Source organism: Eutrigla gurnardus, assembly GCF_963514095.1.
Source record: "Eutrigla gurnardus genome assembly, chromosome: 1".
NCBI classification, from domain to species: Eukaryota; Metazoa; Chordata; class Actinopteri; order Perciformes; family Triglidae; genus Eutrigla; species Eutrigla gurnardus.
In genome coordinates, this window is record NC_139915.1 from 27,985,665 (window position 1) to 28,006,617 (window position 20,953).

Sequence of the window (20,953 nt, forward strand, 5' to 3'; positions counted from 1 at the left end):
TGCCAACTCCGAAGGCTGCTTATGTCATATCCTATCCATATAGACGTTTCATGCATCAGCATACATAGCAGTTTCTCTGCCTGCTGTTTTGTTTGCTGAACTGTGATTAAATGGTGCTGAATCTCATTTGCTCAACAGATTCCTGTATTTACCGCAATATAGAATACACTGTACGTCCCTTTTTTGTTTGATTTGTATAAAATATGTGTATCGTCAATACGCTTTTGCATGTTTATGCACAGCCACAAATCTGCCCCTCTCCCATGCAATAAAGAGTCAACTTCCTAACCACAGCGAGGCTCATGGCTGTACATACGACTGCAGCAGAAATAGGTCACTGGTTTATAAGGTTGAACTGTTTTGGGGTTTCATGCGTTTGCCATGGAGACCGTTCTGACCCAAACAGACAACCACATTGGCGTAACGCTGCTGTCGGAGAGTGACGTAGTGCAAGCGTGGTGAGCACACAATTCCATCTTTCAGGAAGGAATCGCAAGCCTTCCAGCATATGCTCCAACGCTGGAAAATGTGTTGTCGGCATATTGTGTACGGTAAAAAAACAAAAAACTGAGCTCGTTAAGCAGAGTAACCCTGTAATTAGAGTGTCAGTGATACAAAGTAGGGTGAACCGAAGAGATAGAAAATCGCTGCTTGCGTCTGCAGCTAATTGCACACTGATCAAGATTCAGCCGTGATTTTATAATGGACTTTAAAGACTTACTTCTCTTTGTGGTTTGTGATTTTTTCTGTGAAAATGTTCCACTGTTGCTTTTGTGACTGTTGATGAGGTAGTTGTCATGAATTCCTGGAAAGAAGAAGTCTTAAATCCAGTATGGACGAGCGGGGTTTTGGATGAAGATTTATCGTGGCTGTGCTTTTCTCTGTTTTATATCATGTTTAACTGAATCTATTTGCATGACATCACCCCGGACTGATGGAAACTCTAATTTATAAAAGACAATCAGCACATTCATCGATAATTAAAATAACCATAAGGCCCTGCAACCAGATGTTAGTAGTTGGACTATGCTAATGTTAGCTAGAGTGCTGATGAGCCACATTGATTTCGACTAAAATTGTAAGCTGTGGATAACAAGTTAGTCTGTGTCATCTTTTATTCCTAACCAGGCACAAGACATTTGTCCGGTTACATTCTTGTAACATTGTCATTGCGACAGTAATAGAGAAACCAAAGGAATGAAACAAATATGAGCCTGGATAACTAACTTCTATGATGTGTGTAAGCTGGAGTAGATATATGTTGTATCTCAAAAGGAGAGAAGGATTCTCAATGTCAAATATGACTGGAGAAATGGAGTAAACCAGAGCTGTGTAAATTTATATTTTATTAAATGTTGGTCATAATCTATCAAAGAAAAAAAGGCACTTTTTCTTAAGAATGACATTGGCCTGTATGCTGCTTTAGATGAAAAATGTAGAAGTATAAAAATAAATCTAAAGTATATGTCTTCTTTATTTTCCAGGACGGGATTGTGGTGGGTGCTGTCGGGGCTTACGATTGGAACGGAGCGGTGTTGAAGGAAACACGACAGGGGAAGGTGGTCCCGCCGAAGTCTTCCTACGCAGAGGAGTTCCCTGAAGAGCTCAAAAACCACGGTGCCTACTTGGGTGAGTAACGCTCGAGGATTCATTTCTAACGGAGTGGAAAAAACCCAGACCGGATTGTGATGGATGGGTCTATAGCGGGAGGGGAAATGCAGAGAAAATACAAAGACAAGCTTGAACACCATTTATAACATTTGCTCCCACAGCCACCAGCCTTTTGTTTCTATTCACATGATCTCGTCCCGGTAGAAGACCTGCGGTTTAACGCTAACTGTATTAGCTGCAGCCCGTCTCTAAGTGTACCCATTGCCCCAGTACTTCCCACCGTATCCAACCCCAGCTCCCTCCACCACCACAGACCTCTGCTTTTGCCATCAGTGGTTTGTCTCTGAGCTTATCCACCAGGCTGCCAATGGACGCCATTCTAGACTCAATAGTAATATGAGGTGGAAGCATAATTTTGGACAGCCAGGGAGAAAGTTAAAGCTGTGGGGGAAAAAAAGAGGGTATGAAGATGAGCGATGAAGGTGGAAAAGTATACGAGGCCTAAGTGGAATTTTTAGTGGGAAAAGACGAAATAGAAGAAGAAATCTGAGAAACCTGAGAAACCAGGACATTCGGTTCTGTGTTACTGAATGCGCTCACTGAGATTTAACTCTAATAGCAAAGTTTTACTATTTTTCCTTAAGTCATGCAGATCAGTGCTATGAAATTAAACCTGAATGTCAGACCAAAACGCTCTTAGTAGACTCAAACCGTGGAAGAAAACTTTATTACCACACTTTACTTGATTTACAGATTCATAGTCAGTAGAAGAAAAATCGAATTACGAACGTCGCAAGTAATATCGTTCATGGGTTATTTTGGTCTCAATCGACAGAATTAATGGCAGAATTAATGTGTGTGTTTTACATAACCAGGTTATACTGTGACGTCCGTGGTGTCGGCCAGAAACGGTCGTCTCCTCGTAGCCGGCGCTCCACGATTCAACCACACCGGCAAAGTCATCATCTTCACTCTGAAGAACTCGGGCAACCTCACCATCCTGCACTCCCTCAAAGGCCAGCAGGTACTGTAGCATCCTTCTACTTGACCAAAAAGTCTATCAGCTGCAGGCCAGGCGCACAGAGATGTGTCTGCTTTGGACGAGTGCTTCAGTGCATCAAGCAATGTCGTAAAACATTGTTGTAAAAGACTGCTTGCACTTCATCGATAAATCTAGCAGCAGCTCATTTGGTTATTAAACTTTAAAAACTCTTTAAGTGGATTTATGTGATTAAACAGTAGCCTCTTACAAATTATTCTCATGTCATACATTGGTGTCTGCCACAGTGATGTTTGGAATTTTACCACTGGGGGGCACTAATGTCTGACCTTTTTTAATTCTATATTTAATGGCTTTAAATTGGAAAGTATGCTCATTAAACTTTTTAAAAGGTTAAATTAAATTAAGGCCCACGTGCCCTGCATTTAAAACACCAAATGGAATCACTGCAGTCATTGGATTTGTTCGCTGGGGTCTTTTTTCCCATCAAGTTCAACTTTTAATTGACACACAAATTTGCATCGCTGATCAATAGCTAGCTGCGTTGTGAGTGCAAACCTCTGAGAGATCAGAGTCCGGAGAGCCTAAAATGGAGGAAGCTTATCGTAGTTTATTGGCTGTGTTGCACCGTTTGGTTTTATTTAACATGAAAACCAGAAACACGACTGGCAGTGGGACGCTGCTTCAGTCAGATTTTGGGATCGATCTCCTCTTTCTCTCTGTTTTTGACATTTTAATACCCAGAATATTTTGTTAAATTTGGAAAACATTAGAATTATTCCAATTCATAACCATATAAAAGAAGACAAAATGGCCAGAAAAATGATCATGACATGCAGTATTTTTCAATGGAAAGGCTAAAAGGATTTTCATTGTGAAATTTGACCGCAATAGAACAGTCCAAATGACATAAACACAACATGCTGCACTGATGGTGCAAGCATATATCGGGAGCATTAGGTTTAAAAATAATCATCATTTCAAGGGGATGTGGCTGTGCGTGTTAATGGCCGCTACACTCATAACTGGCAACTCCTCACAGGCTGCAGGCCTGAGGAAGTGATCCTGCAGCAGCTAACATTGTACCTTGTCAGCAACAGCTCGTCCAGAACAGCAGATGTTTTTCTGCAGAAAACGTTCTTGATCTCGCAATTCTTGAGAAAAGAGAGGTTTTTTTTATGGCCACATGTTTCTAATCTGAAAACCAACAGATGATGTTCCATCCACTCCAGTGGCTGATCCCAACAGCTCTCACAGTCTGCATCTACGTAATCATTAGGACTCTGACCACATGCTTCCACACGACACGGACAACCCCCCATTTGTTTATTCTAAATCAAGTTCATAAGCCACGCCAGATCATCAGCAGACAACATGTAGTTCAACAAACAATTTCAGGGCATATTATCAACCGGTTTGAAGGGATTAATCAAGATTTTAGAATGACGTGATGCACACATCTCTTTCAGATTGGCTCCTACTACGGCAGTGAGATTGCACCCGTGGATATCGATGGAGACGGCATCACTGACAACCTTCTGGTGGCAGCACCCATGTTCTTCAGCGGAGGCCTGGAGAAGGGAAAGGTCTATATCTACAGAGTGACAGAGCTGGTGCGTATAAACTCTTAAAATCTTCAGCAAATCTTCAGAGGAGGGACACATACAGGGACGAATCCATTTCTGACACAGAAGTGGGTCAACACCTGTTAAAACTCCAGACATTCCCAGTAATTTCTTCCTCACCAGAAGTGTCCGGTAACACTTCGCCAAACCAGAGTTGCATTCCAGCTCCACAGTTGACACGCTCGCATGCTGCAAGTACACATTCGACACATGACCGTGTCCAGATCAAATGAGCAGATCAAATGCAGCCATGCCCGTGTGCAGACTTTCATGGATGTGTAGCATGAACTCAACGGGAAGGTATTCTGCCCCTTCCGAAGCCATTTCCAGCAAACCATTTGAAGGCGAGAAGTCTCTTTTAATAGAAGGAAATTTCCCAGTGATCCAGGTCTGTGTCGCTCGTTGGAATAATAAATGTCTTTAGCTGTTTTGAAGCCGTTGAGCAGGCATGGAAGAGGCATTTAAATATCTGGTGTGGCCCCAAACCACATCACAGGTGGGAGGCCAAGTTTAATAGTCAGACGCAAAACACAAACAGAAAGAAATCCCTAATTCAAAATGTCTGTCGGCAATAACAGTCATGATGAGGTTGATTCAGGTGGTTGCGTTAGATTTATCATAACAATATTTTTCTGGAAAACCATTTAAGGTTGGACACCCTGGTTTCAAAAATGTGTCCCTGTGGATCCCATGAATATTACACATCCATAACGTGATTCTCCAACCAGACTTCATAAAAAGAAATGCATTTTCATTGGCACTGAGCATGTATGGTACTCTTGCTTTTTAACCATGCTAGCATGTTTCATGTCTGCGTGCCGGATAGCCCCTCACTAGAATAGCTGATTGAGCATTATTAATATCTGATTGATCAAACAATAGATCATCTTGTGAACCTGCAGCCTCACAGAGCTGCTAGCGTGGCTGGAGACTCTTATGTTTAATCTACGTAGATATTTATTTTAATCATTTTAGCACTATATGAGTAGGGTGTCTTAACCCATCACAAAGGTATGGGTGGAATAGCTGCAGTCAATTATTGTAAAGTTATTGTAAGTACACATAATCAATGACAAGCCATTACTGAGCTGCCTTTGCACCGAGGGCTATGATCAAAACTTAGGGGATAATAACTACAAGTCCAAAGCTAAACAACGTCGCCTGCAGTCTGGCAGCAGGTCAAAAAAATAAAATTCCACTCCAACGCCGCTGCAGACTGGTCCTGACCCTTCATAGCCTCAAACCATATGTTTCAAATTTTAAAAAACGCTGAATATATTTCCCCCCGCTTTTCTCCACCAGTCTCCCTCTTCGTCACACTGGCGCACATCAGGTAGCCGAGAAGTTAAAAACGACCTTCCTAAATCAGCTCCCTTCCCATTTACTCAACTGAAATAACAAGTGATCTCATGTTCCGTCTGCCGACACTAAATTATATTATGAGCCGGGATGCCAAGTGGAGCAATGATATGCATGACTTCTGATGACTGAGCTATTTGGCTCCATTTTGTCCAGTCGGCTAGTTGCTTTCAGAGAAGTAGATATTTTCCATCTGACGCTACACTTGCTAAGAATAGAACTTCAAATAAATACACTGAAGCTATACGCCGTTCTTTAGTTCTTTTTACGACCTAGAAGTAAAAGTCCTCTTTATTTTGTTGCCAGATGTTTGAGATATTTGAGTTCAAAAAGACTGAATTAAAGGATTATGTAGCAAACACAGGAGCTGCTTCAAACTTTATCTTTTGTTTGATTGGAAAGATTATAAAGGAATTTTGTTTGTTACTTTTTCCTGTAAAAATTCCAACATGATTACACTAAAGATGGTTTTGAGATCATTTAAATAACAAATCCAACTGGAGGGGGACAGAGAGGACAACAATCTCTCCCTTGGTCTTGTTATGAGATTTCTGACGGATCAGTTGAAGAACAGATCAGCACTTTGACTAGAAAAGTCTGCCAGAAGGCTTGGACGTCCCCACTACTGTAGATAAGACTTAGAGCAGGACTTTCTCACAGTATATGTGCTATTTTTCTAGTTGGCTGTAACATTAACTCCTAACACAAGCTTATTTACTTGCTGGCAGTAATATTGATTTATTGAATTTGCAATTATCTTCTCATGTATTTGGACACAGTGTCAGGGAGGAGAATCAAGCTTGGATCATTTTGTGTTGTGATTATAAAAGGTTTTGGTCCACTGAGCTTGTTTGTTGCAGTTCATTTTTCGGGAATAAGCAGCCAGATCTCCCGCTCTGGGACCCACCACCGATCTAAAATATCCCTGAGGGGCAATTGCCTTCAGATATTTGTGAAGTGGGAACCAAGGGGAAAAGAAAACATTTGTAACAAATTAATGAGCATGCATCACGATGTTTCCCTTCATTCTCCAGAATCGCTTCATCTTTGAGGGGGCGTTGGAAATCCATAACGGCGGCCAGAACGCCCGCTTCGGCTCGTCGCTGGCTCCTGTGCCTGACCTGAACGGTGACGGCTTCAATGACTTGGTGGTGGGAGCCCCGCTGGAAGACGACCACAAAGGAGCCATTTATGTTTTCTTCAGCCAGCACAACAGAATACTGCGCAAGTACAAGCAGGTAGGGGGTTTGCAGTCCAGACTTTAACAAGCACATGACTGCTCATCAGTTTCCAAAGAATACCTTACGTGTTGCAACACTAAGTGACTATGAGATAATGAGGGGGAGGGATGCAGGTGGGTGATCATGTGACAATAACTCTGCAATGACAAAGGCATGAAACTGACAGCCTACTGTAAGTGACAACACTGATGTAAACAGAAGCAGGAAGCTGTGGTGACCAATTTAAGTCAATGCTAGAATAGAATAGAATAGAATAGAATTCTTTATTGTCATTGCACACAATACAACGAAATTGCTTCAGAGAACGGCTGGTATTAATGTGAAATATAGTTTGCAGTACATTTGGTAAAACGTACAAACACAGACCACAAGAGGTTTTGCTCCCACTTGAAATAATGTCGTATGAACGTTACAGTTTAATTCCACACACGACCGCTCCGGTGATGGCTTTAACCACAGCATTGTCGTCATTCTGATTGCTCATTGATTGATTTGCTCGGATCTCTTTTTCTGCCTGTTTCCCAGAGGATCGCAGCAGCAGATTTGGCTCCCGGCCTGCTGTACTTCGGCCGCAGTATTCATGGCACAATGGACATGAACAATGATGGTTTAGTGGACCTGGCAGTAGGTTCCCTTGGTGCTGCTGTTCTCCTTTGGTGAGTATTCCACCTAAGAATATTAAAAACACACTGTCGAGTACACAGCTGGCTCCAAATAAATTTCATCAGTTACTTTAGAGACATCTGTCTTATCCCCGCGGTTCTTAGCTTACTGTTACATTTCCTGTTAAAACCCTGTAATAGAGAGTATTATTTACGACTTCAGAAAGAATCATATATTCAGAAGAATATTCCTGAGTCTCACACGTCTTTATGCCCTCACAGGTCACAGAGTGTCGTGCGGATATATACCACTGTTAGGTTTGAGCCCAGTAAGATCAACATCTTCGTGAAGGACTGTCAGAGGGGTGGCAAAGATGTGACCTGTATGTCAGCCATTGTATGTTTCAACATCACGGCCAGGACAGCCATTCCTCCGACACAGGAAATTGGTAAGTCAGTCAAAATAATCCGCTGCTGTGGAAGAATCTCAGTAAACCTTCAGTTCGTCCCCCCTATCTTTACCCGATGTTTGGCATCATTCAAAGGTTAATAAAACTCCTTTTTATCGATTAGTAAAGCAGACTCTTTTACTTATTGCACAACGGATCAAATCGAACACCAAATCTCAAGAAAGGAAAAAGTATTTTTCCTGAGACAGAAAGATGCTGACACTGCCAGCTGTCTTGTCAAACCTCTGGAAATTGTCAAACCTTTAACACATAATTTTTACCGTTCCACTTGGAGCAGAGAGATTTATATTTGGGAACTGTAGTTCAGCTGTAGTGTGGATCTGGAGACATGACAGGATGAAACATGGCTGGCTTCAGTGAGAAACGGCGTTCAGCCCTGTGAATGTATATCATTCATGTCCTCCTGGCTCCGGCAGACTTTTCAGCATGCGGCTCTCCATAATATCTGTGATTGCTCCTCCGTTCAGAGCGGCGCCAAAGCGATGTGTTTCTTTACCAGCAGTAAAAGATTCTGATCTCACTGCCGTTCTCTGCCAAAGCAAACGATGCCGCCTCCAAAATATCTCCGGGTATATCACAAGCCCACCGATGATATAAAATGTTCATTTTAATGTGTGAACGCAGGTGGGAACGCAATTTTATCGCTGTATTAGTCGTCTCAAAAGAGAGAGTTGTTTCTTATTGTTTGGTGGTGACTCAGTCCTTCACATGGGTGCTGCAGGGTGTCTCTGCTCACAATTTGTTTTCAGAGATATGATGGCAGGTTTCAGTTTCACTGTGTATCGGTTGGGAGGAAGCAGAGGTGCAGGGGGAGCGTGTTCTGAGTTAACCTGTTGACCCTCTGACATCTTTATCAAATCTACCAGATGTGCCAAAACAGGAGAAGAGGAAGAGTGAGAGGGACTTATCTTGTCTACACTGGTTACATCCAGTGGAACACGTTTATTTAATTTTCCTCTCGTTGTCGTGTCTGGCTCATAACGCGTGGCAGATGTGCTGGTGTTTGTGAGTTCGCTGTGGTCTGTTGCAGAAATGGAGCTCTTTTTCTGTCCCGGCCAAGTTAATCTTATTTATGCAAATATATATATGCAATATTTTTAAGGAATATAGTGATGACAAATGTTGCTGTTAGGGGTAATAGCTGTTTTGGATGGGAAACGTCCAAGATCAAACTTTATTTATTGGTATTAAGAGTTTCTCTTGTCAAAAAGGGGAAATGCTTTTTTAAATGGGTGATACTGACAATTGTGGTGAAGTGGAGAAAATCTGTCCATTATGCATAAGATTTCCCCCTTTAATTCTGTAGTTGACCCCAAACACAACTCATGCATAAGTTCACCCTTAGTCGATTTTTCCTCATGCCATGAAAACAGGCAATAAATGGTAAGCCTTTTAAACAATGTGGCTTGGAAATGACTGTACTTAAGCCAGAGGGTTTGGATTCTTGTATATCTTGGTAACACATTTGTCATTTGTTCAGAGTAATAATGCATCGCATGGCTACGGTGATGTCATTTACCATAGCCTGATGCCGCAGGTTGTTAATGAGTCTGCCCCAAACCCAAGTACAAACCGAAACTATCTTAGAAACCTTTTAAACAAAAATAAAACAGGATCATCTAGGATTTCATGTCATTTCTTAACTCTTCCCGTGACCCACAGGGATTAAATATAATGTCTCCATTGCGGAGAGGCGTTTCAATCCTCGGGCCATACTGGACAACCCGAACAAGCTGCAGCCTCAAAACCTGACGCTCTTTCCTGGAGAAGAGACCTGCGAACACATCTACTTCCACGTCATGGTGAGCTCCATGATGATGTTTACTTATAATTAATAATTGCTAAATGGACCTGCATTTGGGGTTCAGTGTCTTGTCCAAGGCGTGCAGACTGGAGGAGCCGGAGATCGAACCACCGATCTTCCGATTTGAGGTCGACTCGCTCTACCTCTGAGCCACAGCCGCCCCATCCCAAGGCTAATGTTCACTGAATAGGCGAGACGGCGCTAAGATATATATTTTAAGTGGGATTCTGTGGAAAGTTATAGTATCATGTGAAGGTTAAAATACTGCTTTTTGACAATAATTCAATTCTGGCAGGTTCACTGGATACTTGTGGGATTTTTCTTGTTGAATGAAAAGAGTCAAATTTGAACATGTTGCATTTTAGCAAAACATAAGTCAGCTACCTTAGTTTTAAAACATCATTATTACAATTATATCGATCTTCCCCATGGCCAAAAACAACACAAACTGCACATTAAAATGAGATCATAATCATGTGTTTTTAGTATTTCTGCATCTTGTATATTTGTGTAAACGTTAGTGTGAGTGTATTTGAGTGTCATAGATAAAGTGCCATGATAAATGAGTGAATCCACAGGCTTATCTTTGAACTTTAATGTTTTATATTAGGAGACTACAGACTATGCACGGCCCATAGTGTTTGCTGCACAAGTGGCCCTACAAGATCCCGCCCAGGGACCAGTCCTGGATGACAGCTGGCCTACGGTTGTGAGGACTGAGGTGAAAGAGCGTCAACTTATCTTTGCATTCAAGTTCTAGTAAAATGCACTCAGATGGAAAGAGTTTCTTTGACTTGACAAGAGCTCTTGTCTTTGTCCAGCTGCCCTTCTGGAACGGCTGTGACGAGGACGACCACTGCACACCTGACTTGGCTCTGCAGAGTATGACCGACCTGATGACTCGAAAGTAGGTACACATGCGTTAATAAAACTGATCCTTCGCCTGCTCTGTTGCTTAAGATTTCACTTGTCTTTCCCTCACCGCCTCCCAGGCAGTTCTGTGCGCAGCCCGTACAGTCTCGTGGCGATCTCTGCCGCCATCTGAGTGAAGGAGGAAGCGAGGGATCTCTGCGGGTTCTGGAGGGAAACAGGAGGAGGATGGTGGTGGATGTCCGGTTGGAGAACAAGGGAGAGAACGCCTACCATGCCCGCCTAAATATCACCTATACACCCAATCTACGCTTCTCCAGCCTCATAGTCAAGGTACATTGTCATCGGCCATTTGGTTTATTATGAGAACATTTTTCCCTAAATTGTGTGAAATTGTCTAAAATACTCTAAAGAGTAAAAACAACACTTTCGATGAAGCTTGTGTCTATAATGTATTACAAACATTCTTATGGTGTGTTGTAATCTGCTTATAGCACTGTATAGTTACAATCAACAGATCTGTAATTGTACTCCATCCATACAGGCAATATGCATTACAGCATTAAAATATATATATATATAGTAACATATGACAGCACCACAAGAAGGCAGACATCCTTATAAGTACATCCACATCAGCAATAAACTAAAAAAGACAACAACTACTAGCCAATCAGAGGCCAAGTAGGACAGGTCTTCACATATATATAATGACTTAAAAGGTCAAGTATCGTAATACTTCATACTTGCTGCTCACTCAATTGCATTTTAGATTTAATTATTTCACTGTACGTATGTTTGTAATGTATTATAGACATGGACGTCATTATTATTTTTGATTCAGGACAACTCTGACATCAAAATCGAGTGTTTCATTGAAGACAAACTGAGGAATGAGAAGATCTGCAATGTCAGCGCTCCGTTCATGAGGGCCAAAAGTCAGGTGAGATATCACACACTGAATCAGTGACATTATTTTTAATGTATAAACCACGTTTCACTGTGGAATTGTGACTTTGTTTATAATTTGCTCTAATCTACTATCAAAACACTTAACTGGGCACATATTTTGCCGTTCTATTTTAAGTCAAATCAAAATGATGGATTTGCAGGTTTTGCACTAAATATTATATACTATATATTATACCTGACAGTTTGTTCCTGGGTGATTTAAGTCCAAGAAATCATATTTGTAGGTGAGAATCATCGATTCTGTGTTTGAAAAACATTTTCAAATTGAAAAACAACAACTATTTAGCAGGGGACACTTCCACACACTTCCCTGTCAGAGCAGCCTCGAAGCCCACACATTATGTGATAAAACGCTTCCAATGTGGGCAATATTCGATCGCAGCAGCCTAAAACACATGCTGCAAGCGTTAGATGACCATGACAGACCACACTAGTAAATGTAAAAACCCACAAGCCAACCAGAGGAGCCAAGTTTAGTTCTGGTTTGTGAGATCCAGTGTGACATGAAAGTCCCCACCGTTGACACTAAAACTGTTGCCGTTCTCTATTTAACTTTCTAATTATAACAAATGTGATTAACTATAATATACATTTTAATCCTGAACACTTCCTCATTATTGCACCAGTTTAAAGAGATTTCAAGCCAAAACAACAACTTATTAAGCATCATTATTTACAGTTCTATGCGTAAAGGTTTCCCCCCACAAAGCACATTACGATGTTGAAACGTAATACTTTCTGAGGTTTCCCAGAGCCATCGCATCCTCTTAAAACTTAAAACCTCAGCTACACTCGGCATCAGGCACCAGTGTCAAGGATTGTTTTGTCATCAGATTGTGTAAAACTCTAAAGAGAGCCCTGGTTAATACAGTTCAGTCCCTCATTGATCAAAATCTATCTAGTAAGGCGCCGAACCAGCAGAGTAGTGCAGCGTTCCCGGAAACCTGACAAGTTGTGATGTTCTTCCAAACTGGGAATGTGTTCACTATTTCTTAACTTCAGTTTAACATGTTAAAAGTCGTGCTTTTTCCAGAGCTTTTGCCTACATCCCACTGCCTTCTTCATGGAACTGAACTTGCTCAGGCGGCAACCTCCGGTTTGAAAAGTGAAGCCCAAGCTGAAGTGCCTTAAACTTGCATTCTTTCTAATGGCCATCAGGATGTGACTTCTCCGATTGCAAAAAGAAGTCTATGAGAACATTACCCTACGTCTTACTTGATTTATTTACTTAAACATGGTCTCAATCGCTAGTTTCACGTCTTCAATATAGCGTGACGTTCATGATGTAAGCGATCTTTCCATTTAGAGTAAAACATACAGCAGGGTAGGGGAGGGCTACTTGGACTTGTTCAGTCTGGGCGTTGTCTTTGTTTTTGTCTTTCAACTTTACCCCTTTCACAGTGTGTTTTCAGCTTTTGGTCGCCTAAAAAATGTCTCATTCACAATTTAGTTGTTCCACACTATTGTGTCACTGCTGGTTCCAAATGCCGAACTCAAGGCTTCCAAACCGTAGTCCACAAACCAAAGGGGGACTTCACGGCGACTACATCCGCTTCTTACTACTACTTACTAAGTTATTGAGGTCATATGAGTTGATATTTTATGTGTTCCCAAGAATGAACCTCCACATTGTTCCTATGTTTAACATTCAGCTAGAACGAGGACACGCTGTCACTGGCACAAAAACATATTGGTGGAACTGAAAACCTACAGTGTGTAGTTTGGGGAATTTCTAGGAGACGGACCAAAACGTTTGAGTCCACAGTTTTGAAAGCATTTTCTTAAAAGAAATGAACTGTCCCTTATTCTGACCGTCTTAATACCGTCGTCCTCTACACACAATAAAAATTCAAATTAGCCACCCTATTTGCTTGTTATTAAATCTTTATACCAAGATGCATCTTACTGTAGCAGCGCGGTACGTAGACCAGAAGCCATTAGGAAGGTTTTCTCTCCACTTTGCCTAGTGCACCAGGTAAGACATAGTGAGAGATACCGAGAGGTTATTTTCTCATCTGTTACTGATTCTCGCGTTAAATGCTCCCGTTTCCGAGCCTTTCCACGGGCTTGTAATGTCAAGGATATTTATGAGACCCCAGTGTGTTTTACAGCGAGGCATCAAGTTTTATTTTTAAGAGGGTGATGTTTGAATTAACTTTGATAGGGATGACACTGGTAGTGCATCGCACGGTGCAATTAAAAGCTATTAAACAGTGGGCAGATTATACCTAAGCCGTCTTTTCCATTGATGTCAGAACAAAAGCCTGCAGGAAAGAGGTAATGAAGGGGATTGAAAGCATTCACGAAATGTCCTGACCACCACGTCATTATCACAAACAATAGCCGTCTCTTTGGCAACGGAAATATTAGCGCATTTCTCCGTAACGCTCCATAACAACTGAGCGATGAGGACTCCGGTCACCCTTTAAAACTGATTCATACCCACTCATTCAGCCTGAACAGCATCCAGAGCCACATAGCTGATCTGCTCTGGTGGGGAGCCTTTTAAAAATGTGGCATGGGGTTAAACAAGGCTGATTGTCCACCGGTGCCGCTGCCAAGCCTGCCCCAAACCGCTGCTCAGCTGAAGGAAAGTACAAACCTCAGGGCAAGCTTTTTTTAAAACAGCCAGTTATCACTCTTGTTTTGACTTTTCCGGTTGCATTCGACCAGCGTGAAACTAGCATGTGTACCGTAAACCTTACTACCGCCGAAAGCAAAGTGAGGTCTAGAGATCATGCCGTGGTGCTGACAACTGTTTTGTTGTCAGCACCAAAATGGACGACTGTGGATGAACTACGTCAAACCAGAGGAGGACGGGAAGCTTCGTGCTCTGTCTGAATTTCAACGTCCAACTATGCTGCCGCACAAACATCCCCTTGTCACAGACCATCATGTCTTTCAAACCCCTTACCGCTTGCGTGTCTGTGTGTGTGTGTGTGTGTGTGTGTGTGTGTGTGTGTGTGTGTGTGTGTGTGTGTGTGTGTGTGTGTGTGTGTGTGTGTGTGTGTGTGTGTTTTCATCTAACTGTCTTCTAAGTGATTGTCAACTGTCAACACAGATCTTTCCAATTATTTTGAAAATGGACAAAATGTCCCAGGATTTATTTTTCTGGGGCTTTCATAACAAAAACAAGGGATTATTTCCTCATAATAGGATCCGATTATATGAACAGTTTTTAGTAAGACTGAAAAGGTTGAGAACCAATCAATGTCAAATTAACAAGTAACTACTTTGGTATCTCTAACTGTCAAATGCTTTTAGTGGAGAACAATATTTTTGAAGTAGAAGTACAAAGGTGCGGAAAAGTACATTTAGAACCATACTTTGAGCAAATGTACTTTCCAGCACTTAATACAGGTCATTACTTCTGTATATCTGTACTATATCTGTGGTCTGTCAGGGATGAGTCAGGCTATATGGAGGAGGGAAGCCACAGTAAACCTAGCGTCTTCCTCTCTGGTCAGACGGAGTCCGTCAGGATTTCATTACGACATGGAGTTCTGTAAACAAGGATCAGCTCGGTTTGCTCTCGGCTGCCAATCAAACCTCCACTCCTCTTCTCTCCTCCCCTCCTCTCTAGACTTGGCCTCGCCTTCGGTTTTTTGTTTGGACTTCTTCTAATGATTCCCATTCTCTTACATACCCGTCATCTCTTCGTCCCCCGTTTCTGTCCGTCTCCTCTCTTTCCTGCCTCTGGCCTTGCATTTTATCCTGAACCTGACTCTTACTGTTAGTCGTATGTGTGTGTGTTTGTGTGTAGTCGTGTTGATTTTGCATTTACTTTATAGTCCTGGACGAAGGGGAAATTCCCTGGCTGTGTTTAAGCAGCACCAACTGTGCAGCTGGCTGCCTGGGGTCAAAGCTGGATACATGGTTATTGCAGACTTTACTCCTCAATCCATAATGCATGGCTTTTACTGTTTGGTGAATAGAGACACGTGTGGAGTCAAAAGAAGCGCTTTTCGTGGTTTTGTTTTGGTGGTAAAAATGAAATGATGCTAAAATGAATTTATTGTTTGAACCTTTATTTTCTCTTCTGTGTAGGTATCATTCCGTCTGGAGTTTGAGTTCAGCCGTGCTGTCTTCCTGGAGCACGTCAGGGTTATCCTGGAGGCCAGAAGGTGTGAACCTTTATCTGTATTTCACAGCGATAGACATTAGGTAGACTTCCTGTTTGCATAGAGAGAAGTCTGTCCTCAGCTGCCGTTTATTGATGCCAAAGATCAACAAAGATTTCTCAGAAGGCATTACGTTCACCGTACATATCTTGGGGAGAGTGAGATGGAAATGCTGCCACGAGGATAAATATTTTATCTGGTGTGTCCGGCTGTCACATCACCGCTCACGTTCTTCCAATGTTTGTGTCCCGTTCTGTCAACAGTGATGGCGATGAGATGAGCACAGCTGATAATTTCAATGATATCTATTACTCACTGAAATACGAGGCCGACCTTCTCTTCACAAGGTTTGTCAGTTTCTCAATGTCCTTCCAAACGATGCATGCTGCTGAAGCTCCGCATTGATGAATGATTATTGATGATTGTGGAAGCAACAAACTTAGAAATGCAAGTCACAGGAGCAAAGTGTGATTTTTTTTTCCAAATGCTGTCAGTTCGGTGTGAGAGAAGTTGCAGATGCTGTAGCCGGTTAGGGACTTGGTTGTCACGTATTAAACTTGAGATTTCAAGCTCTGATAAACGGAGGATGATAGCTGTCTCACTTGTTTATTGTTTGTGCTCGTTCTGCACTTCAAAAGGGATTCAAATCCGACCCGATATGACATCAAGTCAGAGCTGTCGCTGGAGGAGCCCGGAGTTATCGGCCCTCCTTTCAACTTCACTTTCCAGGTGAGAATCTTTATCATCATTATTATTACTGCAAGTAACTGTACAGGAAAACATCCACCCGGCCATTAGCTCTACACACTTATCCTAACTAGACAGATAGATAATGTACTTCACATTGTTTTTGCTGCAGATCCAGAACCTTGGCTATTTTCCTGTAAAGGATCTGCAGCTGAACATTGAGATCCCAGAAATGACGAAAAATGGGAACCAACTCCTGCAGATATCGGACTTCTATATTGACCAGGTGAGCACCGGTTTCCAAAGGGGGTCCACAATGGAAGTGAAGACAGGCCCTCTTCGTGGATCCTTTTGTGGCTCTGACTGGCTTTGTCATTTACGGCGGAAAATCCTTTCTTGGACTCACTGTTAATATTTGGGAATATGGACAAATATTTTTAAAGATTTTAAAGACCATTTTTTTAATGTATGTGCATTCATTAAGTAATGCTAATACACCTCATCTCATCTGGATATTATTGCACTCTTTCACTGCAGATACAAGGTTGTAAGATACTAACGAGTGTTTCCCCTCTCATGTCACACCTCAGAGAGACGGTACTCGCTGTTTACCGCCTCAGCATGTGGCCGAGAGCAGAGCGTCACCTGAGGACCTGTCACGCTTCTCCCGCTTGGTAAAGAACAAGCCAACCTAATTCATTCCCAAATAAGATTTTTCTATTTCCAACTTGGATGCGTTTCTTTACACAGAACCGGTCCAACACCCTCACGCTGCCAATCCAATGTACCGTCAACGTGGCCTCCTACAGGGAAATTGCAGTTAGAATCACAGGAGCTCTGCGAATAGACACCTTACACGCAGTGAGTATAAAACCCAAAATATGCATCCATTAAGCTGGAAGTCCCCGGCATTTTAAAAGCACACACGTGAATGCAAGTGCTCTCTTTGTCTTGCTGTTTTTCTGCTTTAAGCTGTGTAATGGGTTTGTAAAAAACTGGCAGCATGTTTTGATTTCCTCTCCAGCTGAAATTTAAAATCCTGGAACTGGGAACCAGCGCATCAGTGGAGCTCCACTCCTCCAGCCCCATGTTTTTACATGAAGAGAGGCCTGTCAGACATGTGAGTCAACAAACAATTATGCTGTGAACTGCCAGGTTTGACTGATCACACCCTTATCCTTTTGAAGGTTAAGTGTAAATAATAACGCTAAACAAGACCATCACTTTCTGCAGTGACTACTTTCTAAATGATATCAGTGGAGTTAGCTACAGTTGAGCGTGGCCCAGCATCAATGAAGCAGCGTATATACGGCGGGAAAGGCTGGTATTGGAGCACACGTGTTGTGTGGTGCTTAGGGACCGAAAGGACCAGCGGCACAACATGTACAAGTCTGGACCCGTACGCTGATCTGTGCCGCCATCTATTGGCCATTTCAAACAGCCATATAATATCTCTTTATTGTGCTTGTATGAGCAAATAGATACTCATTTATATTAGCTCATGTAAATGTATTATGAGTATAAAAAGAGGAATTGGTTCTGTGGTAAACCTGGTTCTGAGCTGTGCTGCAAGTATGCCTTTAATATGATAAGAAGTCAAGTTTTCAGAACAACTTCAGACCAATTTCTAAGTTTGCACACATATTGTGCTGAATAAAAGTACGATTCTGCAGATGATCATATAATATATGATCATATTTACCCAAGGGTAATCTATAATTATATATTTCTGTATGTGCATCATATTTTTATTTGTGTACAAGATGAACACAAAAAGATATCAGTCCATTATGATTCAAATATCATATCGTCCATAGATCATATTGGAGATCCGGAAGGAGGGAGATTACAGGATCTCAAACTGGATTATCATCGGTAGCACGCTGGGAGGACTCTTGTTGTTAGCACTGCTCAGTCTCGCTCTATGGAAGGTAAGCCGTCATATAACGCACACTTACTAGAGGTTATTACATCAAGATCTACAGTATGTCTTTGTTGAGACTATCAAAGATCAGCTCTGCCTCAGTGTTATTTTATCTACAGTAGGAAATAGCATGTCGTTCTCTTGCTGCCTTGATGTCATCTGAAGTCTTTGTAGTCCCTGTTAAAATCTAAACCAGTCACAGCCAGCGTAGGGTTATGCTGCCCCCCTCTGGTCAGGAATAAAATAACACTGAAAGGTCAAATCTGTGATATTAACTGGCAGAATGTCACTGAAAAAGTAATGTTTATATAGCTACGTATAGTTAAATGTGTTGTTTTGTTTTCTTTCTTTTAACCGTCTCGTCACAATCGTCCTCTCAGAGATGTCATAGTGTTGCATAATAACACCTGATGCTCAAGAATGACCTTCTGTGCACATCTGGTCTAACTCCCCGCTGTGTCTAACTCCCCGCTGTGTCTAACTCCCCGCTGTTTCTAACTCCTCTCCCTCCCAGCTCGGCTTCTTCCGGAGGCAGAAGCCAAGAGACGAGGACGAGCAGGAGGCAAACGGGAAAGTGGGCGAAGAACGGTAACGCAGGCTGAGGGCCCCCAGCAGACACCTTTTCCACAGGGGACCCGACACTCAGGGACCAACTCACACCCCCCATCCCCCTGCTCCCCAACACCACAGTGGAGCCGCATAGACAGCGCCGCATGGCCGCATAAGCAAGGCTTATTCAGTGCACTGGATCTGTCGCACGCCACGACCCCCAAGAGTCAGCACTGTCACACTCACTTAGCATTCCTGCACTGTTGCGACATCAGGGCCTTCTTCTTCGTCTATGTATTCACCGCCCTCGTTGTCGTACCTTCCACAGACCTGTGAGCTCTGCTTTTCTTGGCTTAGGGTTGGAGCTGTGATGCTTTTCCCGGCCGTTTGAAAAGAAGAACAGAGCGAGCTTTCGATCGATTTGTTTCAAAAAATGTCAGGCCATTTGCCCTTCAGGCAAGCGTTAGCCAATCACTCTTTTGTCTCTTACTGATGTATATTTATTTAACTCTTATGGTAAATTTTGAAATACAAATGAAAAACCTCAAGGGTGACATGCCACCCAAATGTAAAGTTACTATACTGTATATTGAATTCGATGTTTTAAAAGATTTTTTTTTTATCTGCAACATGTTCAGCTCACTTGCATAATAATTTATGAAGAAAAAAAAACTGAACTAAAGTCGCCAGAGTACAAAGAAGATTCATGACGTTTTAACTTTAACAGAGATGTTTCTTGATCTTTTTCGACAGCAAAGAATCTCCTTTTCTCCTTTTTAATATTTTCATCCTGGAAAACATTAAAACATTTGATGCACTTTTACTTTGTACAAAATTAACTTGAATTTTGTAAATAGTCAAGTATCTTTTTATACCTTTTCAGGTCCTATAATGGTTTTCAGTACTTTTTCCACATGGTTTATAGCTAGATTATTATTACTAGACTTTGTGTTACTGAACCTGTTAGGAGATGTTGCATGCCTTCTAACATGCACTGCATCAGAGCATAATGATGTGCATTAAATACTGCAGACGACATGGATTTCAACTAAGTAACTAAATGGTAATCGGATGCCACAAAGATGAGTCCAGTAGATGCACAGTGCTTACAGTATGTCAGCACTCCCGCTGGTGTTATCAAAGAATGTCAGTTTGTCCTGTTTGATGAGGTGTGAAGAGCTGTAATAAGCCTATAAATAAAACTCTGTATATGTCTCTGGATGTCTTTTTAATGAACGTCTGAGGAGTTTGAGCTGCACAAAGAGAGTTGTGTATTAAAATCCTGTCAGTTAATGGAATACATCTCCCACAATGCAACCAATCAATATATTCGACCGACCTTGCCTCAAGTCTTAGAAACTTGGAAGAACGCCAGGCTGTTTCCTCAGACTGCACCTTTTTAACAAGGAAATTTAGAGAATGAGCTCTGTAATGCTCTTCATCCACCAGTATGGGGCAGTGTTCAGCTTCTGATATCTGAGACTGCAGCCACATACAGTTTGATTATCACTGTTTCATTAGCAAATTATCAAAGTGAAGTATATTAATGATTATGAACTTTACGACAGCATTAACAGACCATATGCCTGCCAGTGTCAAAGCTTCAGGGTGTGATATTTAGCTGAACGCTGTGTGGATAAAAGTCAGCTTTCAGTAAAGAAGTAAACTGGCAGGTTTGCCACAAGGGTCCTAATTCAGTATTCATTTCAGCATCGCAAACTACAGTTCACCTTCCAGCACAGCTGTGACTGTGTGGAGGCCGCTGATCAAAGGCTTGTTAAAACAGAGCCTCCCACATGTGTGTGAGTGAAACTGTCATTTGTGTTCAGGGATGCAGTTTGATTCTGTTCCGTTGGCACGCATGTTAACCATCTGCCCGCTGACACGTCCAACAGTGTCGAGGTTTTCATCCCCGAGGGGAGAAAATAGATGTTTGCTTTTGCAAATGTAATTAAAAGATGGGAAAGCAGCTGCACAAACAAAGATAATCAATAAATCCAAGTATACAAAACACAGACGAAAAGTGAGGTTATGTAAATGTGCTGCAGAACATGTTGCAGTAGATAGACTCTTAAGAAATGGAAATTAGGAAAGATTAATTTCAAATGATTCTTATGG

General features: G+C 41.9%; 1 protein-coding gene across 1 annotated transcript in view; it reads left to right on the plus strand.

Moving 5' to 3' along the window:
• The window catches only part of itga11a (integrin, alpha 11a), a 40,984-nt gene extending 20,940 nt beyond the window's left edge, over window positions 1-20,044 (plus strand). Inside the window, exons 11-30 of the mRNA XM_084015211.1 lie at window positions 1,485-1,629; window positions 2,487-2,635; window positions 4,081-4,224; window positions 6,630-6,833; window positions 7,362-7,492; window positions 7,721-7,887; window positions 9,571-9,710; window positions 10,323-10,433; window positions 10,534-10,619; window positions 10,705-10,915; window positions 11,427-11,525; window positions 15,602-15,678; window positions 15,939-16,022; window positions 16,314-16,404; window positions 16,535-16,648; window positions 16,953-17,036; window positions 17,113-17,223; window positions 17,387-17,482; window positions 18,180-18,293; window positions 18,801-20,044. Coding sequence (XP_083871337.1) covers window positions 1,485-1,629; window positions 2,487-2,635; window positions 4,081-4,224; window positions 6,630-6,833; window positions 7,362-7,492; window positions 7,721-7,887; window positions 9,571-9,710; window positions 10,323-10,433; window positions 10,534-10,619; window positions 10,705-10,915; window positions 11,427-11,525; window positions 15,602-15,678; window positions 15,939-16,022; window positions 16,314-16,404; window positions 16,535-16,648; window positions 16,953-17,036; window positions 17,113-17,223; window positions 17,387-17,482; window positions 18,180-18,293; window positions 18,801-18,878 — 2,436 coding nt within the window. The 3' untranslated portion in view covers window positions 18,879-20,044. The remainder of the gene's footprint in view (window positions 1-1,484; window positions 1,630-2,486; window positions 2,636-4,080; window positions 4,225-6,629; window positions 6,834-7,361; window positions 7,493-7,720; window positions 7,888-9,570; window positions 9,711-10,322; window positions 10,434-10,533; window positions 10,620-10,704; window positions 10,916-11,426; window positions 11,526-15,601; window positions 15,679-15,938; window positions 16,023-16,313; window positions 16,405-16,534; window positions 16,649-16,952; window positions 17,037-17,112; window positions 17,224-17,386; window positions 17,483-18,179; window positions 18,294-18,800) is intronic.
• The last annotated feature ends 909 nt before the right edge of the window (window positions 20,045-20,953 follow it).